General features: G+C 45.6%; 11 protein-coding genes across 11 annotated transcripts; 6 read left to right on the top strand and 5 right to left on the bottom strand.

Annotated features, from left to right (window-relative positions):
• Positions 1 to 91: 91 nt before the first annotated feature.
• On the bottom strand, positions 92 to 532 carry C8R40DRAFT_1010196 (uncharacterized protein; the record flags this gene model as incomplete). Its single annotated transcript, XM_046222843.1, has 1 exon — positions 92 to 532. A coding segment is annotated over one exon (441 nt), but the record flags the coding sequence as incomplete, so codon positions are not given.
• A 1,760-nt stretch (positions 533 to 2,292) lies between these two features.
• On the bottom strand, positions 2,293 to 3,074 carry C8R40DRAFT_1000282 (uncharacterized protein; the record flags this gene model as incomplete). The annotated part of the gene is made up of 4 exons (XM_046222744.1): positions 2,293 to 2,378; positions 2,450 to 2,782; positions 2,847 to 2,936; positions 3,002 to 3,074. Coding segments are annotated over 4 exons (582 nt in total), but the record flags the coding sequence as incomplete, so codon positions are not given.
• A 1,313-nt stretch (positions 3,075 to 4,387) lies between these two features.
• Positions 4,388 to 5,072, top strand: C8R40DRAFT_1062959 (uncharacterized protein; the record flags this gene model as incomplete). The annotated part of the gene is made up of 2 exons (XM_046225497.1): positions 4,388 to 4,543; positions 4,605 to 5,072. The coding sequence occupies 2 exons, from the start codon at positions 4,388 to 4,390 to the stop codon at positions 5,070 to 5,072; spliced, it is 624 nt and encodes a 207-aa protein (XP_046079157.1).
• A 352-nt stretch (positions 5,073 to 5,424) lies between these two features.
• C8R40DRAFT_859790 (uncharacterized protein) lies at positions 5,425 to 6,750 on the top strand. The gene is made up of 4 exons (XM_046236475.1): positions 5,425 to 5,914; positions 5,982 to 6,270; positions 6,393 to 6,488; positions 6,551 to 6,750. Exons 1-4 carry the CDS (start codon positions 5,781 to 5,783, stop codon positions 6,692 to 6,694), a joined length of 663 nt encoding a protein of 220 aa, XP_046079158.1. The 5' UTR covers positions 5,425 to 5,780; the 3' UTR covers positions 6,695 to 6,750.
• A 605-nt stretch (positions 6,751 to 7,355) lies between these two features.
• C8R40DRAFT_1075130 (uncharacterized protein) lies at positions 7,356 to 8,448 on the bottom strand (the record flags this gene model as incomplete). Its single annotated transcript, XM_046226813.1, has 3 exons — positions 7,356 to 7,919; positions 7,980 to 8,193; positions 8,264 to 8,448. The coding sequence occupies 3 exons, from the start codon at positions 8,446 to 8,448 to the stop codon at positions 7,356 to 7,358; spliced, it is 963 nt and encodes a 320-aa protein (XP_046079159.1).
• Positions 8,449 to 10,994: 2,546 nt separating this feature from the next.
• Positions 10,995 to 11,826, top strand: C8R40DRAFT_1178279 (DUF1000-domain-containing protein; the record flags this gene model as incomplete). The annotated part of the gene is made up of 5 exons (XM_046232845.1): positions 10,995 to 11,057; positions 11,117 to 11,272; positions 11,369 to 11,599; positions 11,651 to 11,727; positions 11,781 to 11,826. 5 exons carry the CDS (start codon positions 10,995 to 10,997, stop codon positions 11,824 to 11,826), a joined length of 573 nt encoding a protein of 190 aa, XP_046079160.1.
• Positions 11,827 to 12,183: 357 nt separating this feature from the next.
• On the bottom strand, positions 12,184 to 14,189 carry C8R40DRAFT_1136418 (uncharacterized protein). Its single transcript, XM_046229381.1, has 10 exons — positions 13,935 to 14,189; positions 13,655 to 13,884; positions 13,485 to 13,604; positions 13,338 to 13,380; positions 13,152 to 13,263; positions 13,005 to 13,084; positions 12,909 to 12,924; positions 12,786 to 12,847; positions 12,624 to 12,727; positions 12,184 to 12,565 (listed from the first exon to the last, which is right to left on the bottom strand). Exons 2-10 carry the CDS (start codon positions 13,877 to 13,879, stop codon positions 12,239 to 12,241), a joined length of 1,089 nt encoding a protein of 362 aa, XP_046079161.1. The 5' UTR covers positions 13,880 to 13,884; positions 13,935 to 14,189; the 3' UTR covers positions 12,184 to 12,238.
• A 776-nt stretch (positions 14,190 to 14,965) lies between these two features.
• On the top strand, positions 14,966 to 16,300 carry C8R40DRAFT_859883 (uncharacterized protein). The gene has a single exon (XM_046236476.1). It carries the CDS (start codon positions 15,186 to 15,188, stop codon positions 15,921 to 15,923), a length of 738 nt encoding a protein of 245 aa, XP_046079162.1. The 5' UTR covers positions 14,966 to 15,185; the 3' UTR covers positions 15,924 to 16,300.
• A 1,026-nt stretch (positions 16,301 to 17,326) lies between these two features.
• C8R40DRAFT_1178282 (uncharacterized protein) lies at positions 17,327 to 18,215 on the top strand (the record flags this gene model as incomplete). Its single annotated transcript, XM_046232846.1, has 3 exons — positions 17,327 to 17,702; positions 17,752 to 18,095; positions 18,156 to 18,215. 3 exons carry the CDS (start codon positions 17,327 to 17,329, stop codon positions 18,213 to 18,215), a joined length of 780 nt encoding a protein of 259 aa, XP_046079163.1.
• A 159-nt stretch (positions 18,216 to 18,374) lies between these two features.
• Positions 18,375 to 21,459, bottom strand: C8R40DRAFT_1223668 (MFS general substrate transporter). Its single transcript, XM_046233294.1, has 14 exons — positions 21,012 to 21,459; positions 20,934 to 20,955; positions 20,813 to 20,877; positions 20,483 to 20,753; positions 20,418 to 20,431; positions 20,323 to 20,360; positions 20,118 to 20,260; positions 19,891 to 19,996; positions 19,680 to 19,825; positions 19,538 to 19,609; positions 19,159 to 19,477; positions 18,851 to 19,020; positions 18,736 to 18,802; positions 18,375 to 18,682 (listed from the first exon to the last, which is right to left on the bottom strand). The coding sequence occupies exons 1-14, from the start codon at positions 21,127 to 21,129 to the stop codon at positions 18,659 to 18,661; spliced, it is 1,575 nt and encodes a 524-aa protein (XP_046079164.1). The 5' UTR covers positions 21,130 to 21,459; the 3' UTR covers positions 18,375 to 18,658.
• A 489-nt stretch (positions 21,460 to 21,948) lies between these two features.
• Positions 21,949 to 24,046, top strand: C8R40DRAFT_1136454 (uncharacterized protein). Its single transcript, XM_046229382.1, has 12 exons — positions 21,949 to 22,098; positions 22,179 to 22,328; positions 22,384 to 22,468; positions 22,521 to 22,573; positions 22,633 to 22,746; positions 22,799 to 22,865; positions 22,923 to 23,012; positions 23,067 to 23,175; positions 23,233 to 23,324; positions 23,390 to 23,411; positions 23,467 to 23,525; positions 23,579 to 24,046. The coding sequence occupies exons 1-12, from the start codon at positions 22,058 to 22,060 to the stop codon at positions 23,951 to 23,953; spliced, it is 1,257 nt and encodes a 418-aa protein (XP_046079165.1). The 5' UTR covers positions 21,949 to 22,057; the 3' UTR covers positions 23,954 to 24,046.
• The last annotated feature ends 339 nt before the right edge of the window (positions 24,047 to 24,385 follow it).

A 24,385-nucleotide genomic window follows, 5' to 3' on the forward strand; every position in this document is an offset into this window, starting at 1 on the left:
AAACGACAAGAAACCTACATACCCAGACGGTCAAAAGATTGTTTCCTCAGGACATCATTCACAGCGAAAGTTCCTTCTCCAAAGCTCGTGTAAAGAACTCCAGACATCCCTTTCCTGCCTCGACTGCTCCATCGAATGCGTCCCAACCAGACAGCAGCGTTTTAATATCGATGATTTCTACAATGGCGAGCCAATCCTCGGGAGGTAATGAACAAAGGCCTGAAGATAGGTAGCAAGGCGCGTGTGTGCTGAAGGCTTTATCTTCAAGAGCTTTACAAGCGGAGATCGAGCCTGTGGTAGTGGTGACCACGGGAATTTGAAGCTCTGGCACGAGCGCGATCTGGAGACATCGCATCGTTGTCCACATCCATTCTTTCCCTTCAGGTGACAACCGCCCCACGTTCTCCGGTAAATTGAATTTCGTGCAAAATTTCTCACCGAATCCAACAGGATACCCCTCGGGACCGCAGTGAAAGTGAGGTTCGAGGCACGCAGTGTAAAATGTACAGGTACGCGGCGGAGGAGAGGTACAATTTATTGAAGTCGATATGCTGGTTGTTAGGCCTGTCTGAGGTTGTATAATACGCGATGAAGGAGAGGTAGAGTGCGAAGAAGAAGAGAAGATATCCTGGATACGTGAGATTATTGAGATTGAATGGTTGAACCAGGTGTAGTAGGTAGTCAGGAAAGCGGATATGAGTGCCACGGAGAGAGAAAGAACCCATAACTTTGGGATAAACATAGCAGAAACCTGGAACAAGCGAGTTTCTAGGAACCAGTGAAGAAGAGTGTATCCAGTGTCACTCAATTCCAAGAATGCTAAACAATTAACGCCCTGTGGTGACGGCGGACAGGTGAAAAGCTGTGGCTTCTATAAAAGGCAATTATTCTTCGGTCTTTACTGACTCGCCGAGGCCTGGTTTGCCTTCTTTCCTTTCAGATTGCATCTGGTCTCTTTGGTGACAATTCTGGGCCTGATTAGTTTTCCCATGTTAACCAATGGTCCATCACGCCAATTTCAGTTCTCAGCTCTCAGGACCATTCCCAAATCTAATCCTGTTGTCGAAAATCTCCTGCCGGTGCTTGACATTCCTATTTATCACAACCCCATCCCTAGAAAGCCTATTCATCTTTCTCCTAACCACGTATGTGTGAGTAGTGTCTTTGTCGCATTAACCCCATTCCAACTGCCAAAGTCGACGTTTTCTGAAATTTTCTCCCACTATATGTACATCCTATAGTCCAAACTAAAACAGATTATAAACTCTGCAACGATGTCCCCAAGCAGAACTGTACCGTCTGTCGAGTTAAAGGTAGGCGCTTTCGATTTTTCCCGGGGACGTTTCTATGTATAGATATATGTCGATGTTTCCCAGCATTGCTCTATCTTCGTTTCAAGGTTGAGCTGATGAAGATTGGCAGAATCCGTCTCCAGAATAGAAGCTCGAACTCGGAAGAATATTTTGATAGCTAAGATTGAAATAGCGTCGGAATATTTTTGGAAATGTGAAGCATGTGGGTGGACAAGTTCTCCTACCACTGCAGGGTTAGTCTTTTCATCAACTGCATCAGCCCCCCCATGTACATGTATTAATTGTACTTCCTTCGTAGAACGACAAAATCACGTCCTACTGCTAATACCTCCACTAACCCTGACCCTTCCAATTCCACTTCAACACCGAATGTGCCCGGAACATTTAGAATAAATAATCAGCTTCCTGCACCTGCCACGGAAATGAATCATATGTATCGAACGGCAGAGTTATGGCATCGTCCACCGTCGTTCGTGGGCGATCTACCTTCGAAGATGCCACCATTACGGCCAAGATCATCATCAGAAGGAGAAGAGCATCGATCGCTTGAGTAGACACTCATTAATCAGTCCGATATTGGTAACACCACCCTTCCCTGTTCCACCGTGTTGCATAACATAGCTTCTCAAGTTTAGTTGTATTAATTCAGCCACGGTCCACGGTGAGGTTCTCAAGTTTACTTGTATTAATTCAGCTACGGTGAAGAATCGCAATCATAGGATAACATTACAATGCATGTGCGTTACAAAGTTCGTACATATTATACCACTACAAAAACGGCGTTTACAATCCAGTACAATCCGTACAACCCATCCAGAATCATGAGGGGCGTGAACAAACAATGGTAAAGGGAGACCTTGGAGTGGACAAGGCCGATGTGCATGGTCATGAATTTACAAGTAATGCGACATCAAGGGCGAGATGAGAGAGTTCAATTCTTTTCATCTGACCCAGAATTGACGCGATTGACGCGCGCAGGACGCCGACGAGATGCCAAGAAGCTAACAACAGCGGCGATAGAAGTGAAAAGAAACGCGAACCAAGGTAGGATAGCCAAAAGTCGCACTAGCAAAAGAAATTTCAGACTCAGAAACGACATATGAAAGTATCGAATACAAAAGAACGGGAAGACGTACAATAGTGGATACGCCTATACACTGTCGTAAACCCCAGCTGATTTTCGACGATCTGCACCAGACCCGGTGGAATTTGAACATCGCCGGCCAACGCGGTAACCTGAGCACTTCGCGTAGCGAAAAAATGCGTGAACGGAACTTGGGTCGCGAAAAGCCATACAGCGCAAAACGCGAGCGACATCCATTCAAAAGGCAGAAGCTGATTTGAGAGACGCGTAAATCGGTTGTTTTTGGTCATGCGATGGCTCAGAAGAAGCAGGAGGATGTATATGAGAGTGAGCAAAGCGATCAAGGCCGAGATGGTGGTAATGACAACGCCTGAATGAAAGACATCTGTGATAGGTAACGAAAAATTTGGTGTGCAAGTATGAGCAGCATATATGCGATGAAATATTACCATTGTCGTCCACGACCAACGAAGTCCCCGCTGGCAAGAGTTTCTTGACGGTGCTGGTCTGTTGATTCGATTTGACCAGTGAATTCAGCCCTGAGGCAGTAATCGACCATCGATACCTCGCATGCAAGACGCAAAGCAAGTCGAATCGTACTCACCGACACTACCAGAGATAACCGCAAAAGAAAAAGCCATGAACAACGACAAGAGGCGATGGAGTTTGAGCGGGACAACATTATCGCCGGTGGAGGACATCGTGGTTCAAGTTCAACGTTCAAGGGTTCAAACGTTCAAGGTCAGATGAGCAACGTTTAGCTACCCAAAGCTACTGACACGGAGTGCGTTTAGAAGGACGAAGCTGTAACCGAATAAGGAAAGTCTCATGACGAATGAGCATGGGACTCGCAATCTCGGCACATATTCACCGATTACCGAGTTTCACCAAATTTGGGAGTCGCTATGACCAGCTTTGACCGGGACGGTCAAATTCAAGTGTGGAATTTGAAAGGAATGCTGGGGAAAGTAAATATCTAGGGCCTAACATATAAAAAATCGAATAATAGGAATAACGAAGCTATGGATCGAGACATGTACAGAGTTAACAACCTTGATTTAGACGGATTGGCCAGCATTATGTAGTTCTAGCCTGTCCCTGGGCCTGAATAGCGGTTTGAGGATAGATACTGACTCATTTGGCTCAGAGCGGCTGGTGTTTATAAGGCTAAGCTTGGCTTGAAGCTGCTTGGAGCAAGATTCAAGTTGAAGATTCAGTGACAGAAGAAGGGCGAGATAACCCGGGTCCGTGCGCTCAGCGCTTAAATATTTCTTTCTCGGATACATACCACTGACCACCAGAGCTCTAAACAACGTCCCAGTGTGGAAACAACCCCCGATGATTCACGTCTATAAACGAAAACCTGTAAAGCTTCGAAAAAATGACATCTGGGACACCATTAAAAGGTCCGTCAAAGTCCGTTTGGTCTTGACGCGGACGTACGATTAGACCTTACTTTCATCCAAGTCTTGTTTTCAAGGAGAAGAATTGTTCTCAAGGCGACGAGTACACCTTCCTGTCAGACTCGAAAGCTTGATTCTTAATCTACAGAAATCCAATGAGAATATCAAGTGTACGGCGATTATCTAGTGACTAGGATACACCTTTCCCTCGGTCTCCGGTCAGCCCAAAGTCAGCCGTCTTATGTCCTCAAGTACGGATGTCAATTCTATTTTATTTACTAGCTAGTCCAATCCTCTCGTTCATTCCATCACTCAACCTGCCAGTGGTCTCGCTTGTCGGGACTTCGCGGAGGAAGAAAAAATGTTCCCTTCACCCTTCATCCTATCGCCCGGATCAATTGCTTTATTGCGGAAACCGTCGGGAGATAATCAGGACTGGTACCTCCAGGACCCCTGTCAATGTCCAACGATCGGATTTTTGACGTCATTCATGGTGGCTACTATCGTCATCCTTCCTCTCTTGTTCTTAAAACTCGAACTTTCACCATCTACTCAGCCACTATTACCCATTTGTATATTTTCACGACATGTCCAACTTCCAAATTCCTCCTCACGCCGACGAATCCGCGTTGAAGAAGCTCGAGAAGAAGATTATTGACGAAGGAAAGGCGGAGGATGCTCATGTCTCTCACACCTTGAAAGATTTGTCCAAGGTCGAGAAAGCTTCAGGTAAAGCTGACAAGGTTTGTTGACTTTCTTGTCCATTTAGAGTAAACGCTTAACGTCTCCGTGCCTCACGCTCAGACTTTCGATAAATCTGAACACGCGCTGGAGAAAACTCATAAGAAAGAGCTCAAGGCCAGCAACACTCTCAACAAAGCGACCCACAAGCACGATTTAGCCGTCGCCGCGATTGGCAACGCTGAAAAGGATCTGGCGGTAAAGAAGCAGGAGTCTGCACGACTTCAAGCTGAGGTAGAGCAAAGGAAGGCATCTGTCGATGGTATAATTGAGGCTCAACGCCATCACAATGTCGGTATCTGCTCCTTGCTCTTGGTATCCCTAGCTTTTGATTTCCAACTGACATCTATGCCTATTTATCTCAGTCCTTGCGCGAATCCAAGCTCGCCGAGATTCACAACGTCCGTGCTGGTACTGGCGACAGCAACACAGACGCCGGAGCGCCTGCACCTGCACCTGCGTGAGACTTGTCACTTTCACCTATTTTTCCGTGGCTTTAGACGCGGTGTTGTGACGTCTGTGGGGTTATGATCACTACGAATTCTACGATTACCAAGTTTACCAGAAGGGTTCCCAAGTGTGTAGTGTTGAAGTTATATTTCTACGTGTATTACTATTAATATTTCTCGAATTTTCGGAGGAGACTCGCATTCCTCTGGTACTACTCGGTTTACCGAGTCAGATATCAACTCGTCTTATACGAATATGAAGACTGAAACTGGCTCTAATCTGAATACGTCAATGCAAGTTGCCACCGGTACGAAAAGAGACTGATCTTCCCTTCTTCATGAGAACTTTTACTCCAATATGGGAATGTCGAGGACATCTCGGTTTCTCGCGATCAAGTATCGAACACAAAAACTTGTTCAGGCTATCCAAAACGTCGCGCAATTGCCGTTCTCCATACCTCTAGAAATTGACCAATCCCCTCACGCGGATCTGAAGCGCAGCAGCCGTGCAACAAAATGTTTCCTCCTTTGGAATACCTCTCCCAAGCTTGGTACAGGATTGAAGCAGAAATAGTCTTTGGACAGACAGCGAGTAATACAAACGTACATACTTCGTTTGTTCCCAGGTGTGCATATGTATTGATTCGAACCACGTTTAGGAAGGGTATATGAAGGGAGGGGGCATTTCGAAGGAGTCCCGCTCATTCCCTTGCCTTTTCCTTCACTTCTTTCACTGCCAAACATCATATCTTGAACTCAGAATAACCTGCAATCTTCATTGTCCGACACAATGGCGACATCATTCCCACTGCAGCCTTTGGAAATCATGGCGAAAAATCATGCCATCCTAGCCACGACTGGGTTCTTGATTCTTCTTCCCGTCGGGGTCCTCGTCGCACGATACGCTAGAACATTTACTCCGGTGTATGTGGTTATACCCTCCCCTACGTGGATATCCGGAATGTGTGTTACTAACAATAGCTCCCTACAGATGGTTCCCAGTGCACTTTGTTGTCCAATTATTCCTCTCCGGTCCTGTGATCTTCGCGGCGTGGTATTATGGCTGGAAGACGTCCAACGTACTGGGACTCGGGCACTTCCTCGATCCTCATCAGAAGATGGGCTTGGCTCTGCTGATCCTATACGTCCTGCAACTATTATTGGGGCTCTTCACGCACTTCATCAAACTACGTAGTCCGTTTGGTCCAGGGACTAGGTCACCACAGAATTATTTTCATGTCTTTTTGGGGTTGGTCATCCTGGTCCTCGCGGCTGAACAGGTGAGAATCTTTTCATATCTCTCTTGAGTCTGTGGTCTAGAATTCGGGGCGCTGACAAGAAACATGATGACTTTCCTCCTTGAACTTTCGGAAATTCGAATCTTCTCCGGCGGTTACTTCAGGTTCATTATGGGCTATACATTGAGTGGGCGTTTGCTACAGGGGGTTTGCACGTTGTTCCTATGGCGGCGAAGAGGGCATGGATTGCTTTGATCGTGGTACGTGTACTGATTATCTCAGTGTTTTGAATTTTCCCAGCTAACCGAATATGTATGTCCAGATCTTTTGGGTGCTTTACCTCGCCGGGTTGGCCTTGGTCCCAAGGCAATTTTCGCAGGAAAAGCGCGCTAGACATGGGACACCCACGAAGTCGGACGAAATTGGGCTTCAGAACAATCATTCTGGTGATGTTCAATCTGCGTAGGGGTTCCTCAACTCAGTATAGAACGAAACATTCCTCCAGCCTATTTGAAATTGGACTATGATAGGAAGGGTCGGTATTAGTAGCTGTTGCCTTGAACATTTGTGTTATGTTATTATCTTAATAGCCAATAATTCACTGAATAAGTAGTGACGCGCACATTGAATGAAATGACGCGAAATATCATTGGACACAAAAACTCAGGGTATCTAAAGGGTATATGTACTAAAACTACATTAAAACTTAGTTCATAAAGAATGTAACACGAAGATCGAAACGAGATCGAAAGTGTAAACGGTGTTATAATGATACATACAAGATTTGAATCACATACAGTAAGGGGGTATAGGTCCGGATCAGAATCAGAAGGAGAGGGTATACGCAGATTCTGTCGACGGTGAAGAAACATAGAAGGCGCTTGCTAGAGATACATCTGGTGCAAATGGGAAGCAGAAAATGAGCATGTATGAACAAAACGGGAAATGCGTCAAATATCCAGGCGAAACGTAACTTTGAGGTTCTAGGAAATTAAAGAGCGGGTGCTGAATCACGACGAAACAAGTACTGATTGTTTGGATAACCAAAACATCGGGAACATTAGAAGATTGGAGACTGATAATGAGCCATGCACGTGCACCAATTTTCAGGTGGCGCATAAATTCTATCATTGCCTGTGACCAGAATGACTTGTGGAAGGACCATGAGCGGGGTAGGGGTATGTAGAACCTCGGTCTGTGGAGGACCCAAACTCGGATTGATATCTCGCCGAATATGGGCTATTCTCCTCGTAAGCAAGAGATTGACCGTACGCCGCCCGGTCCTGGGACGAAACAGGAGATGCATAGTGACGTTCGGCGGCAGAAGTAGGACTGACAGAGTGTCGTTGACCGCTTTGTGATTGCATCTGAGAACTCGAAGAGTACGGCATAGGATCGATATGACGCTGTTCATATCCGGGAGGATGACCGCCAATGAAGGATGATGAAGAGATAGGCGCGGAGCTTCTCCCTCTCAGCAGGGAGCTGCCATACATAGGAGCGAAGCTCGGAGCTGATTGTATTGCTCCCTGAGGATATACGAAATCTGGGAAAGTGTCTGTTGGAGTGAGGAACACTGCTCCGAAAAGGACAGCACTAGAGTTCGGCGAAGGAAAGAGTAGTATCCCGTGTCTACCTGACCCTCCAGGAGAAGTAGGTGATCTACTCAAAGCGATAGCCACAATCGCAACCTGTAAGCGCCCGAAACATGTTCAGAACCCAAGAAGGGCGTGAATAATACAATCGCTTACGAGTTGGCCATCCCAAAGAAGTCGTGACAAAGAGCGGAACTGACTTTGATTGACAGCGTTTTGGTCGGAATCTCTTATACGATCCGGCATGAATGTTGTCAATGGAATTGAAGGAGAGTGATGCCTCAGGTAATTTTGCAGTTGAGCAAAAATAGGGAGTGCGTGGGGACTCGTTACCGAAAATACAAACCGACTAGGCCAAAGATGACTTTGTCTGTGGGGACTAAATCAGTATCAGTCAGGCTCTAGTCCGGATGGAGAGAACATTTCAGAAACAAACTCACGTCTCTCCATCAGTCTCCACGCCAGTTACTCGAATGTTGACATTGCTGCCTATGTCAGATGCCCGAGTGCCACTAACAAGGAATTGACCTCTCCAAGGAGTGTAGACAGCATCTGCAGCATTGAGTGCTTGAGAAGCAGGAGGAGGAACAAACGACTCGAGCTGCGATGGTAGACGAAGAACCATTAGCACTCGGATAAATATGGGTTCAAAGGCTGTCCGAACGCGACTTGAAAAGAGCCTTGAAATGAAACGCAGTCTTCCGAAAGTAATTGAATGACGTACGAGGCTTCACTGATTAAGCAAGATATTGGAATTAATATTAGAAGATGCAAAGACTAGAGTGTCAAAAAGAAAAAACTGTGAGACCGGAATGAAGGAAGGCGATGAATACCGGGACTGAAAAAAAGAAAGCCCAGCAAGCAGGAAATCCCTTTATAGGGGCCGAGAGGGTGGAGAGACAATAGAGACGCGTAAAAGCGAAGAGAAATGCGCCTTACTGTGAATCTCAACCCGCTGTGTGACCTTTTAAACAAATGCTAAATTCATTCGGGGATAACTCCGGCGGAAAGAAGGCAAAGGTGCACGGAAGGACCCTGCGGCAACCAAAATGAACAGACCATATCCGGAAGACGCGCACCGGGGGAGAAGTTCTTCAGAGAGATCAAGCTGTCGCGTGTACGAGGTAGTTATGCCACCATAAGGCACACAAAGCAACCCAACAGGGAACGATTTCCCAGCCCCATTCCAGAAAATGAACGAGTGATAAACCAGATAGTGTTCACGTTCAGATAATGTTCATTTCTATCATCGCGACCATCTGAGCCCTTATACTTCGTAGTTCTAGTGTTGTTTTCTATGAATGAGTTGGTGACCAACGGCCCACGGGATCCCAGGATGCTCGAAAATGGAACGTAGAGTCTCGGAGGGCCTAGTAAGATATTTGTTAAACAGGCTCGCCGTTGCCGAGTTTTTCAACGTGCCACCCCCGTTATCTGGATTATCGCCTGAGGTCTCGTCTTCGATTGGGCTCACTATAATGATGTGGAGGAGGGTATTGGAGTGGCTGAGTTCCGTCAATATTGTGGTACATAAAAGGGTTCCTGAGGTTACTGAATAGCCCTAACCCTAAATCTGTTTCGGTTATCAGTTATAATCCACGTGGAGTGCGGACTGCCACGTTGTCGACCTTTCTTCCGGTGGCAGCCCGTCTGCACTGTACTCAATCCAGCCAACGCTTTCCGATGCCACCGAGTCTGTTGCGAACTGCGACGACCGTCTTCTCTTCCGTGGAATACCGATTTTCTGATTTTATTCTCCCAAGGTCTGTCCAGTGCAGGCCCAGGGGCTCTTTGACGTTACTTATTAAGTCGTGGTGATATTTGCTGATATCTTGTCTTTCTCAAGAATCAATGGCAATGTATAACGCAGTATAAGGACTATTGTCATAGTCTATTGAACATGTTTCCTAGATACGGCTCCTAGCAGCCTCCGACACAGATCATTCATGAGCGTCCTGGTAGAAGTGACGCCATCTGACGGACGGACACATCGATCTTGTTACAGTTGACCGGGCTTCGCTTTATATTTCAAAGGAGCCACTCCAACTCAAAAAATGACAGTAGAATTACTCTACATACTTGATCGATCCTCGCACCGTGCCCAAGAGAGTGAAAAAAAACCCCAGTAATTGACTACGCGACAGTCAGACAAAACAGAGTTCTATGTGCCTATGTAAGTGTCGGAATTTTTATCTTACATACAAGCTTCAACCTCAGGCCACCGTATTTCTCTGTGTTTTCAAGATCGTATCGGCCAATAAGCTGCAACGGCTGTCCTCTGCTGACCCGTATGACTACCGTACCTGTTGAAGGGAAAACCGAAAGCGAAAGGGCCAAGTCTTGCTATATGTAGTCGACGGGTGACTAGCAGGTTGGCCTACATTTTCTCATTGCTACCTGACAGGCCTAAATCCGCTCTTCACCTGAGTCAATATTGATATTATGTCTATCGCACTCAACATCACGGTTGAACTTGTTGATATCATTAAGAGTGATTAATCAACTTACATATTCAATACTCTAATGTTCCTAGCTTTGAGAAACGGGACAAAGTAGGGGACATTATATCCAATATGTCCCTCATTCTTTGACTTCTGGTTCCAACTGGTGTTTTGTTCGTGTACCCTCTGGACCGCAGTTCCTACTAATGTCTCGAATGTCGTCACCACGGATGCCTCTCTATGTGAACTCGATACGAACTACCTATCGTCCGCGAGTCGCAGCTCAGTGATGAAGTGAGTTCCCATGTGCTAACAGGCCTAGGTGCTAGCGGGTAGCTCTATGAAGCTTTACAGGGTTTTGGCGTAATAATTATAAGTTCAGTAGTTCATTACATAGAAACGGATAGGTTCGGACCGTAAATGAAAAATAAATCGATTGTTCACACGGTATTATGCAAATCCCGTTTTCTCAATAAGCTGAGGGTGATATGTTACCTACGCTGCTAATTAGTAAATTAAGGATTTGAGGGACGCAAAGATAAAAAGCTGAGTTTGCACGATTGGTATGAACGTTATTGAGGTCTAGTGCAGATTGAGAGAGCGATACTGACAGTGACAGTGATTAGCAATGTGTGATCCTGAGAAGCTTGAACTTGAGGGCGGGCTTTTTCGTGCATCCTGCGATCGATCTTGCGACCGCAATTCTTCCTATTTCTCTCTATTTCTCTCCATGGAAAATATCATGAAATCGCTGGCTCATGTTATCCCATCCTCGACTAAAGAGCAAGGAGATGTGAATTAAAATTCAAGAAAAACTAATCACGGAAAGGCTGACGTCACCCATAATTTCAGATTTCTCTTCTGCAATTCCTCGATTTGCAGCAGTTAAATTGTCTCAACGAATCAATAGAACACAACTTTAAATCTATAGTGTCCTCCAAGAAGCCCAATACCTCTTCTTCGTACCTGGAGAGCGATGCCGATGAGCAACTTCTACTAAATATTGCCGTATGTTTAACATGATATTTTCTTTGAATCTGTACTGATCCCACATCTTCGAATTGCTCCTCTACGTTCGCGAATCCACCGTTAATATCTTTCCAGTTCAATCAGTCTGTACGAGTGAAATCCATCTCAATCAAGTCTACCGACATCGCACACGGGCCCAAGAAGATCAAACTTGCCGTGAACCGACCGAGTTTGGGTTTCGATGATGTAGCCGAGGCAGAGGAACCTGCGGTGGCACAAGTTTTAGAACTCGACGAGGAAACGGTCAAGGAAGGGAAACCTGTTCCTCTGAGGTTTGTCAGATTCCAGAGCGTGAATAGCTTACATGTACGAAGCCATTCTGCTATCTGGAAACATGCTTAATCTTTGTTTATACAGATATTCGTCGTTTCAAATCACGGAGATGAGGAGGAAACGAGGATTAATGCGATTGACATTATCGGCGTACCTGTGGAGTGCGCCCTTCCTATTCCTTTCCCGTTGTACATCCACTTACATTTTTTGATAGAACTACGAAGGATCTCAGTGGTTTGAAACAGCAACAAGAGAACTAAACATCATAATCGTATATTTGCAACAATGAGATTGCTTTCTTCATATTCAAACCAGATAACATTGTTGCCGGTCTCACCTCGCTTTCCGCAAAACGAAAATAATGGCAGACGCTGCAATATTTACATAGTTCATTTAACGGACCCTGAAGCAACTCCGTCCAAGAGTCAGTGTACCTCAGCCTTGCTCCGTAGCGCCAGCCGAAAACTGCGCATTGTTGCTAGCTAAAATTACACCTTTTGAACTTACTTTCTTTGTCTTTATAACTATTCTCAATTTGAAGCACTCATCCCACATCGCTGTCGCATTTGCTTCGGCGAAGTTCGTTCCCATCTGCGTTTTAATACATTATTTATACAATGGATTTTTGACATGTACAGGCCATTTGGGTTCCGAAGATAGTGTGAAAAAAATTCAGTTGTACTCTTTGACCACTACACCAAGGATGACTTCTTCCTCAACCTTCTCCTCCTTGGAACTGGGTTTCATGGAACCCGTTCCGTATCTTTCCGTCCTCTCTTTCCTCCAATCACTCATTGTCGGAGCATGCGCCTTTTCCGACTCCGATGCAGCACCTGCACGAACAGACGCAAGCTTGACATCATCCGCCGCCATAGCGAAGTAAAAGACTCCAAGCCGTTCCATGTGCTCTTGATCTTTGGGTGGCTGAATAACGCGGTGAATAGTAGGCTTATAAAAGTTGCCTGAGAGCAATTGCATCACATCCCCCGAATTCACCACCTAAATGAACCATATTAGTGATCATTGACAGGCCGGAGCTCAAAAATCATGGCCTCACTAGAGCATTCTCGACATGCCTGATATATCGCCACACTCCGTCAGGCGAAAGGATCTGAAGGCCGGAGATGGGTTGACTCCACAGGATTGTAATACTTCCAATATCTAGCAACGATTCCATTCAATGCGGCGGTGGCAGATTCTTTTTTTCGGAAGCGCATACCAGTGTGACCTTTGAGCCAAACATTTTTCGTTTGAAGTTCTTCTTCCGGAGACCGCGGATAGCTACGTTTGGAGAGATTAAGAACGATGATGAACAGAAGAAGCATGTCAGAGAGGAGCTTACTATTTCATGAACCTTACTGCAACACAGCAAGACAAGATCACTTGTTTAGTAACACCACCTGAAGTTCCGAAGATAGGCCCTATGAAAAGCACACACCGGAACTTTCCCCAGGAGCTTCGAATCGGTGCATATCAACGAATGTGTCTTCGGGTAGTTGCATGCCCATGGCCATAAGACTGCGCAATATCGGCGGTGTAAACGTTAGATCGAGGGTCGCTGATAGAGGACACCGACAATAATTACCGGAGAATTGTAAAGAGGATGTGTGTGTGATTGTGGCGAGAGAACTTCTCGATCTCGTCTAGATGTGGGCGCAATGCGCCAGGATGCATTCGATTACGAACGTCATGATTGACTGCGAGGTGGAGAGTAGATGATCAAGTGTTAATAAGTACTCATGCTATTGCGCTACGTGAACAGCGTACGTACTGTTGTAGTGCTCGATTTGATCTGTAACACCCTGCTCAATTTGCTATGAGCGACAGAATGAATGGAAAAATGTTTATTTGTACGGTCGAGATTAGGATTTTTGGGAATCAGAATGCGATTTATGCACGGCCAAAAAAATTCGCGCACCCATGTCTGTCTAGGTTTGTAACCTTCGTATACTGCAGGAGACTTGCCCATATACATCTTTTTCTCTTCGTTATCAACGTCATCAAATGTAGATGAAGCGATACTGAACGTTCTCCGCGTCTGATAAAAATTTCAGCGATCAAGATACCAGAATGCAACATCTGACCAACCTGTTCAACCGTATACCCGTGATTGACAACGTAGAAGAATCCTTGAGTATTCATGGCTTGGACAACTTCATCTGCGAGGGCTTTGCGTCCTTCGAGAGTGTCCGCCTTGGAGAGATCAATGATGGCCAAATCCGCCCAGTCAACTGAATCAGGAGATGAAGGAAGAGGAAGAAACGGATGGCAAAGATGACCTACGCTGCTCAGTCGTCGTCGGAGGCGGTACATATTCAGTAAGACCCCCTGTGGAAATCGGACGCTTGAAAGATAATTTCTCCGAAAGCCGCAGACGAGTTAGCGGTGACAAGAAGCGCCGAATAAATGGAAACGGAGTTGCGCCAGTGCTTGACATTTCGAGCTACAAGAGTTATCAGCACAGGAGGTGGGGACGAATTGACTACGCACGAAAGGGAACTATAGAGAAAAGAGAATGGACTTTATGCTTTTAACTGTAATCTTCTCTGCAGCGTGACCATTTAGTGAGGAATTAGTCAATGAGAGTCCTATCTTTCTACCGGAAGTTAAACACAGAGCGGAACACTGGAGTTCCAGTGACTTAGTACTCAGATACATTCATCCCACAATGTCGATCGTCACTTGAGCCAGGAGGAAAACGCGTTGCGTTATCTGTTACCCGCACTAAGAACATTTGACTGAGCTCGAACCAATGGAATTCGTCGACTAACTTAATTTTACCGCATGTGAAAGTTGCATCAAGATATCTGTGAATTCGATTCCTAGAGTTTTCAACACCATCTAATGATCATTGGTATGAGTTTTACAACAGCAAAACGGTATCAGATACTCACAAAGAAAAGCTGGATTCCGACCAATGAAAACGACCGCAGCATATCTCTTTCTCGTATCAGAGAGGGATGTTGGTCCAATTTCAGCTCCTCAACTGTAAGACAGAATCAGATGTAAATGAGATACGTAGGTCGATAATATAGCTTGGTACTTCGGTCCCCAGTTGATATGATCGATGATTGACGAGGGAAACTGATAAGAGAACGACATGGGAATCAAGATTTTCCACAGCGAAATCAAAGTGGAAAAGATAAGGCTAAGAGCGTAGTACACGTATTAATGTACCCTTAAGCCGATACGTGACCAAGGGCCTGAACAAGGTCGTACGGTGGTAATACCACCAATTCCAGTAGTTTCCTGTTCCTTGGCAAACTGCTTGAGTAGCTCTACATCTCCGTGAGTGCAATTGAGGACCTACTTAACTATGTGGCAGCTATGTGGACCGGAGACTCAAAGAAGCGCGGAAGACTCAGAGTCGGTCGAGTCGGCCCGTAATCACGGCGCCACGAATACCAGAGGTGCGAATTGAAGTGCTTTTGTCTTCAACTCACAACAAGCCACCCTAGCTATACAACCTTGTGCAGAGAACAAGAATGTTTCCATCTCATTGTCCTGGCTTGTCTTAAGTTGCTATGGACTCCTAGCATCCTCCTATAAAGAGGCCTGCAATGGACGAATCATACTCAGTAATAATTCATAACCTCGCTTCAGAACCTCTACTAATACTATGGGTCAATTCTTCTACCTTATCAACCTCGACAAACGACAGAACAAGGGAGACTTCGAGCCATTTTATGGCTGCTACTCGATCCTCGATCTTCTTCTTCACAAAGACCCAAAGCAAAGCTGGGCTGGCGACAGGATTATCGTGTTGGGTGATGAAATAGATACCCGGTACGACGTTCCTGAACGCTGGGAATCAGCTAGACCATCCCTGCGCACGCTTTGCATCCAGGCGCTCAAGGACGATGATGATGATGATGATTATGATAACGTCGGTGCTAATGATGAAGATATAGAGGGTGGGAGCGATACAGAAGTAAATGAGGACGAGGAGGACGCAGCAGACGGGACGGGTAAAGACTCGGACAAAGAGAACAAGGCAGCTATGACGGAAAACGCGGGAGGCGACGTGGATGACAACGGCACAAGGCACGAGCTCAGAAAGCAGAAGCATACGTCGGGCGAGGTCAGTAAGGATACAATTTCTTTGAAAAGCTCCAGCGAAGCATATATTGAGGCAAAGGACGCGGAGAACCAGGAGAATAATTTCCAAGTCGAGGACTCGAAGGTCCTGTCTACATTCACTGTGCCTCCCCTACGTGGCAAAGAAATAGGAAACAATCATGTCTTGAGAAACCTCTCAAACTTCGAATATGTTCGTGGCAATGCATTAGCTGTCCGCAAGTGCGATTTGGACGAGCAGCCCGGTGGCAAGTCACCTATAGATTTGTTGCTCTCGTAGGATTACTGAATTCTAATGACAGAAGAAGAGAACGACGCGTCCCGCGATCGGTCGGATATTCAGTTGCCCCATCTTGCAGACGTTGCTATCATGCAGATTACCTGGGCAAGTCCCCGAAAACGCACTGGGTGTCCGGATGAGTGGCCTAGTCGGTACATGGTCAATCGCGGTCCATGGGCAGGAGACCGTTTGGATGTAGCGGAAATAGACTTTGACCGAGAGGGACATGACTGGACGGATGTTAGTGATAAAGTGGCCCGCAGACTGTTTCGATTGTGGCGCCCGAATTCATATGATGAAGATATGAATGGATACGTTCGTGATAGGTAGGCATTCTTAAACCTATCTCAGAAACTTGTTGATTCAATGACATCGAATCACAGGTCTGTCCTCTCCCGTTCAACGGACGTCGAAAACCCATTTCCACGTCTTCCACACGAACTAGTCCATAGAATCTTCACATTCTGTGCTGAAGCGAACAACACGGACGCTGCAACTTTGATTCGAGTTGCTAGCTGGACTCGAGCGCAGCTAACTCCCATCCTTTATCGTGCCGTTACTATACCCGTGCGCTATCAAGGACACATCTTTAAGGATGTCTTCGAGCAGAATCCAACCCTTGGCCACCATATCCACCGGCTTTGTATCCCTGCACTGGAGGAAGAACTGGCTATCAATCTTCCCAATCTCAATGTCCTTTTCACAGGTGAAATATATGAGCCTTGGTGGCTCAACAGGTGGCCGACTCCTAAGTATATCATGTTCGGCAAAAAATTTGGTGACGAGAGTTTCAGATTTCCTTCAGTAACCCACCCAATCCTGCGAAATGTCACACACCTCCTTGTCAATTGCGATGATCTTTCTACTCTGAAAGGTCTATCTTCATTTCATGCCAAGTTAATGCCTTACTTGACCCGGTTGGCGGTAAGATATGCTCCTTCTCGTTCGATCTTTACCGGACAAACAATAGATGCAGTGGTCGACGACTACCCTCAATTCGTAGCCCAGATCCTGGAATGTAAAGCACTGGACTATGTCATGATTTTCTATGATCGCGCTGGATTCCAGTACTTGGATAACAGCTGGGATGGCATTGCGAAGATAAACGATCCTCGTCTTCTTGCGCGAAGAGCGCTTCGCGAGGAAGAGTATGACAATATTGTCGATGGCGGTTCAATGTTCTGGGACAATGCAGTCAACCAATGCAAGGACTGGCGAGAAGATGTTCATAAACTCCTTCCAGAAGTCCTCGAACCTCGGACTGAAGATGATTGTACTATAGCCTGAACCAATTGCAACATTACTTGTAGCATGAGTACTAGTCAGATTTAATCAACTGTGTTTGCCTTGAGATGATGTCATCGGACTCCGGTGAAACATACATATGCCTAGACTGAACCACCATGGGCTCGACTCTTTCTACACTGTCTACCGCTCTCACGAAAGGCGCAGAGTCTGCATCATATAATGGACACCCCACCGAACAAGACGTGGTCGACGTCCGCGAATTCATGCTCAGTTTCCTCCCTATCGAAATTATAGACCTCATACTAGATTTTGGCGAATACTGGCCCTGCCTTCGAGTAGACTCTAACAATGAAATTGAGGCGGTAGCTTCGGGCACTATTACCGGAGAGGCAACCTGGTTGTATCTCATCTCTCCACCCATACCACCGAGGGAAATATCCGGCACCGATAGCAGACATCGAAGGATACGCAAGGTGACATTCGAGATGGAAAGCCACGACCAGGGATGGACAAGTTTTCCGGAAAACATAGGTACGATTGATCTTCTGCTCTCGGAATGATCTCCAACCTATATATTTAGGCACATATAACGGTTCATGGAGCTGGTTCGAAGCTATCATCTTCAGACCCTCAGTTTCACCATGTTGGGTCGACCTTAATTCCGGTCCATTCAATTTCGGTGCCACCTTCAATGCTCAAGATATCAAAGAGCTTTTCCCAGAACCAAATCCGAACGGCTGGCTCATCCAGACCAATATTGTTGCTAACAATGAATCCCTATCCCATTCAGTGACCTGGACAGAGTTTGAAGACGAAGAAGCCTTTGTCGATCCAACATCTCTGAAAGGCCGAGAAGGACTCGGACATGAACTTGTTAGATCTTTGGAGCCTGGCGACAGGATTATGCTGATGGCCAAATCCAAAGTCAGTATATCATCTGCCTCGGTCTTTATTCCATGTTGACAACGTAGTTGTAACTCGTAGTTCCCTGGATGGACGAATCATATTTATGAAGGCTCGATCGAAATTTATTATTCCATATAGTCATTCTCTGTATATCCCCTCCACATCATATTATCATTGGCTCTACCCGTTCTTGGCTGCTAGATAAGCTTTTGCAAAACTTGGAAAATGTGATTGTAAAAGTACTTCTGAGTCTTCCTCAGAATGGAAAGCAACCTTCCATGGGTGCAAACTTCACGAGATACACTAGTGTTGATCACCAAGATATGAATCACCTTCCTCTTAGAACTCACGATTCATATTCTCCACCTGTTTAAGAACTACGGATAATCTCTGGCGAAACTATATACAAAGCGTCGAATTCTGAAACCATTACTTTTCGCATGCAGGCATAAGGTACGAAATTTCAACTATAGAAAACAAGGTGTACAATTCATGTAGTTAAGCAACAAAAAGTGCTTGATTCCCTCGGAGTCGTGATTATTTGGAAACATGAATAGAAGACTTTCGTGTCCGAAGGCGTTTCACAAGGCAGCTTTCCCAGCAGTCTGTACAATTCGTGTTCGTGAAGAAAATTTCTTGATCGAAAACGGATACTGACCTCGATAGGCAAGAAGAGCATCAACATAGCTGCGACCAGGAACAAGGATGCAGAGACAAATATAGGCCTTTGGAATCGCGTTAATCCGAAGTTTACTTTCGTTAATAATACTCACCCATTAGCGGCATCGTTGGCTGCCGTCCCAGCTGCAGTCGTGGTCACAATTTTGATGACCGGGGCGAGGATGCCAGTAATCCGATTAAAGGCAGAACATAATGCATCGCCAGTGCCTCGGTGAGGTGCAGGGAAAACTTCGGGGGTGTAAGCATAAAGGACGCCATACATCTAAGGTGTTATGCGATCGGAATAAGTCCTGCGAAAAAATTGATAATTGAGGAGAAGGTACTTGCGGCGTTTCTGAGAGTGGGGAACGAATAGGGATGGGATCAGCATATATTTCGTTAGAGGACAACATGAGGCAACTAACTGAGTTAATCCAGAAGCACAGGAGTATCCCAACACAGCGGCCGTTGTTTTACTCGTCGTGAATAAGAACAAGAAAACACCTGTGAGTGCCGTGGAGACCGCCATAGTAACTTTTCGACCTCCCATCGCGAATGCTGATTTGTTCTTTCGGGTCCAATCGACAACAAGGCATGCGATGATAGATCCTGGCACTCCCAATACAGATATAATACTATAGTTTCGATATGTCGTGGAGACGCTTGAATCAGAAGGGACTTGTGTGGTGAGGTATAAGGTGATGAACCCATTGAACAGAGGGTATGCTAGCCCGATTAATCTGCTCAAAGTGCGATCATCAGCAATATAATCAAGGAGAGCGGAATGATCACAGACGAACCCCCATAGTAGAATGGTAATGGTGGTGTTGATTGCTAGCCGTCTTGTGGAAAATAGAGGAGTGACATGCGACCTTGGGAAACAGTGGATATACCATTCAGTATGCAGTAAGGTTAATCGAATGAGTGAATCGAATTTCTTACAGGGAGAATGACGAGAAAGATTGTTTGATAAGCTGCCGAGTAGTCAACGGAGTTGAGGTAGCATCTTGGGTTCCTGATACGATTCGCAAACTCTCAACTGTAAGAGTGATCGTTCTCCCATTTACACGAGCAATGTGTTCCAAAACCTAGTAAGGTAGTACACAAAAAAAATCAACGGTTTGTTACATCACACGTGTGTTGCTGGTCAAACCTTGATAGCCTTTTCATCCTGGCCCTTACTGATAAGATATTTCGGTGACTCTTGAAGGTCGAACACAATATATCGAAGGATCCACATGATAAGGGTTACTCCTCCTCTGGAAGGTTCATTGATAATTTGGCACACTACGATCGAAAACAACTTACAGAACGTAGCTACGCGCGAGAACTGTAATCAAAATGCTGTACGAGAAAGCCGAAAGGGAATGATGAACTCACAAGGTGTAACGCCAACCCATATTGCTAGACTTCGGGCAATCATCGGCTGAAGTACACGAGAAGTTCCCGATCAATGGCCAAGCGACCAACGAAGCGAATAGCTGGCCAAGGGCCCACCAGGCTGACAGGAGCGTCAGAAGCCACTATTTCGACATTGATTTGAGTCCTCGTCCCCATCCATGAAGGATAGCGTAACTTCACATACCTGGTGCGACTGGGGTATGAATTCCAGGAATATAGCACCTAAATCGCTTTGTAAGCCGACATCAAAAACAATGGAGATATGTATAAGACGCAGACCATCAACAGGCAAGCTGAGAGCCATGAGAATAACGCACGTTATCATAAAATTTCCAAGGACTTACTTTCCACCCACGCCAAAACCCGTACAAGCGACCAACGCAGCAAGGGTTGTAAAGTTATTTGCGCCACCTGCTGCTACCCCAAAAACGCCGGCAATAAACAAAGTGATGTTGAACGACAGACGACGACCTATCAAGTCGGCAAGGATGCCCCATGTACTTGCTCCCAAGATGAGACCGACATATAGAGAGAGGGTCGTAAATTCGACTCTGACAGGGTGAAGCTCTAATTGAATTTGGGGAAGGATGATAGCTACACCCTGAAGCCAAATATCTGAGAAATAATCCTGATGAGGGGAATTTTGTGATCGAGGTATAATCACAAATACGTACTATCAGCAGCCCAACCCAACCCGGTCAACATAAACAACTGAAGCTGATAACGTCCGAAACCAATTCTGGACTTCTGTGAGTCCTAGCGGATGAAAAGCACGTTGTAATTTCACAATCTTACTCGTTCTGGAGGTGCTCGTTGACTGTCGCAGTAATCAGCTATACAAAAAAAGCGCGTCAATGAGGAAGATTGACTAACTAAGCCGACTCTTTGCTTCATATGCGGCGGATACGCCATCTTCTTGCGCAGCGACAGTGAAGTCCTCAGTGCTGTATACGAGTTCTGGGGAACTTGATTCTTTTTCAATGTCATTCATGGTTACTGAGCCAACGATGGAGAAGAGGAAACAGAAGAATATGAAAGGGGGGAGACAAGGAAGGTCCGCTCCAGTACGGACTTCATCTTGAATTCATGTGGAGTATAAAAGCTGATGGTTGACAGTGAGAGGAAACTACCAGATCCCGTGAATCTCCATTCAAAATCAAAGGGAAAACTCAAGATGCGAATGATGGACTTGCATAGATATATTTGGTGGCCTATGATTAACCAGACCCTGCATGAAATTTACTGGCATAGGTGGAGCAAAGAGCCCAGAAAAAAAAAGAGCAAACGATTAATGAGAACAAACTGAGGGTGTAGTATGTACCTGAGCGCTTGAGCGTTTCCAATGCGTCTCTTTGTTTAAGTTTCCGCTTCTCTCGCTACTGAAACCTTCTCTTGGAAAATCATATACCAGAACGCTCGCGACTCCTTTCTTATCGCTCTCTAATAGTTTACCTTTTCTGACCAGGTTGCGAACGCAACTTCAACGTCAAATCTTCGGAATTGAAGCAGGTACTTTAGATTCATATCCCTCGTCACCCCATCATCTACAATCTATCATCAGGTGAAACGACTACTTTGGAGCATGGACGGCTGGTGGAGTTGCAGCTCGCACGTTCAAGCCACCGATACTATACTATACTATCCTATCCTGGATATCTTAGAGTTTGATGATCTCAGCGAAATTAGAATCGATAACCTGTGCTTCACCCTATATGGGTGATGACTCTCACCAAGGAGTCGTAATGCACTGAATCCCGAAAGGTGAATGCAAGGGCTCATAAATAACAGCACCCTTCCACTTCTGCAGCCATGTGGTTCACGCTAAGTTTCAACAGCCACCCGGTTACACTTCTTGTCTTCTTCGTCGCGATCTGTAGTAGGAACACTCAATACAGCAGCTCATTGTGGACACCTCGAGCATGGCGGACGATGTGTTTACTCCACATATGGAAGCGGTCTCGTGAATACTCCGTTCTATTCTTTTGAAAAGTGTTCATAGCGGTCTAACGATTTCCCCCCCATGTTTTCGACTATCACCAGCAATCTTTTGTGGGCTGTAACTTCTGCTGTGGGAGCTGGACTTTGCTTCTTCGTGCTTCTTGTCATCGCTGCAGTATGGTCGTATCCCTTAACGCGCTCACATCTGGATCGTGTGAGTTTCCGAATAGTGACAATCGCGCTTGTCGCAAAGTGAGTGCACGTTTTGGTGGCCTATCTGTATCCTTTACTAATTCTCATTGATCAGTATGATCTTTGGGATTGCAAGCGCTGTAGGAGGAACGATGACGCACGGTGGTTTCCTCTGTGGCTTCTCAATTTTTGTCCTGCAGGTGAGTTTCATTTGACAATTATATGTCTGTCTTTAAAATTTGACCCTCATAGTTGACTCTACAAATCTCGAGCTTCCTACTGTTCTGCATCGCTCTTAATCTTCAGTGGGTTATTTGTGATCATTTTCGTAGGACTTTCAGCGTTCATAATTATCTGAAACTAGACTTGTTGTCGTTCATGGCTTCAATGGACAGAGTATGGAGAAATATTACATCATTTTTTCCCTCGTTTTCGCTTCTGTACTTGCAATCCCTCCTTATGCAGCTAACCAATACGGGTGCGCGTTCATTTCTTATTCCCGCAAAGATTTCCTCAACCCTTCGACGTAGATGGGATCCTTTGGAACAAGATTGTTGGTATAAAAATGATAACCGAAGTCAACGATTGGCATGGCAGGTAGAGGAACCCGCACAGTAATTCGAGCCTTCATTCTCAACCCAGCTTCCGCCCTAGATATCGACTCAGATGGCCTGGACGGCAATAACATCTATAGGTGAAATCATAGCATCAACTTCCGTCATGGTGTTCATGCTGAAGCATCACGTATGTAGGCGGTCTAACAGCCTAAGATGTTTTACCTAAATTCGCTTCTCGTAGGTACGCACTCGGCGTGTCTTTGTTTCCACACAATCGATCTCCCGAAATTCGTCCAATTCACCACAGGTCATCCATGCTAACAGTTATAAACGGATCATTTTGCGCATCGGTATTATTCGTTTTGCGAACGGATTAACTGAATACTTGTTGATCCCGAATCATCTAGCTCTTTACCCGCTGGCGTCGTGTTTCGTCAATTTGCTAAGCATATTCACCGCACTTCATTCGACGGTAGCAGGTGGTATTCATAACCAAACCGTGAGTGTTGGTTTCTCACTTTCAACTTTATCGTTGGAATTGTTCATTCAATCTGTCAACTCCAGGATTATCATATTCTTCTGTTGAGTAAGTTCCGACAGGTACGAGGGAACTTCCTTGAATGCTGATCGTTCATCCTCAGGCGATTTCCTGTACGGCGGTCGCGCAATCGTTTATGCGCTTCTTGCGGCTTCAGATCCTGTGAGTATGGAATATGATCAAGTGGACTTTTAGAACACTCAAGCCCGTCATAGGCCTTGGTTCGCGGTGTCAAGGCTCTTTACCGAATTATTCGTGGTACACATGCCTCCGATACTGATGTTGGTAAACATTACCCCACCATGGACGATCAAAGCCAATCGAACGGCCTAGTCGTTCATATAGAGCTCACGACGGTACATGATTCCTTTGGACACGAGTTGGAGGAAGAAAGAACGCCCAAACAGACTGAGATGGGTTTGCCAGGCATACCTGAGGACAAGCGAATCAATGAACCACAGCCTGTGAATTCTGCTAGAGCTTCCCTGGAGCTTAGGAGACGAACCTCAAGAAATCTCACAGGTTTGGACATACGGCGGCGCGAGGAAGCACTTCGAGAGGAGGAGGTCGCGTTTAACAAACAAATTTAATCGCACATACGTACAGTATGTACAGTATGTAGGTCTGATGTATATGTACGTTTGTTCCTAATATTTATGTCGGTACTATTGGTTAGGTTAGGGTTAAGCGTTTCAACAGACGCCTCTGTAGACGCCCAGCGAACTGCTGGTATTAGTAATCGGTTTGGTATTGTCTGATATTGTATTCCTTTCCTTTCTATTGTTCAAACGAAGACTTACGCGGTGCGTTACTTCCAATAAGTCTTTTTGGTATGTACCACAATATTATTCCGTCAATCTCAGGCTCATGAAGCCTGATGAAGGCTATCCCTAGGCACACAGCTTGATTAGGCGCTTGATAAGGCTTGATTCATGCACGAAGTACAGTCTCGAACGATGCAATCCCAAAGAGGATTAGACTATATAGCTTGTTTCGAGTCTAGGTCAATGAAACAATAGATA

The sequence above is a fragment of the Lentinula edodes genome, assembly GCF_021015755.1.
Source record: "Lentinula edodes strain Le(Bin) 0899 ss11 chromosome Unknown C8R40scaffold_78, whole genome shotgun sequence".
NCBI classification, from domain to species: Eukaryota; Fungi; Basidiomycota; class Agaricomycetes; order Agaricales; family Omphalotaceae; genus Lentinula; species Lentinula edodes.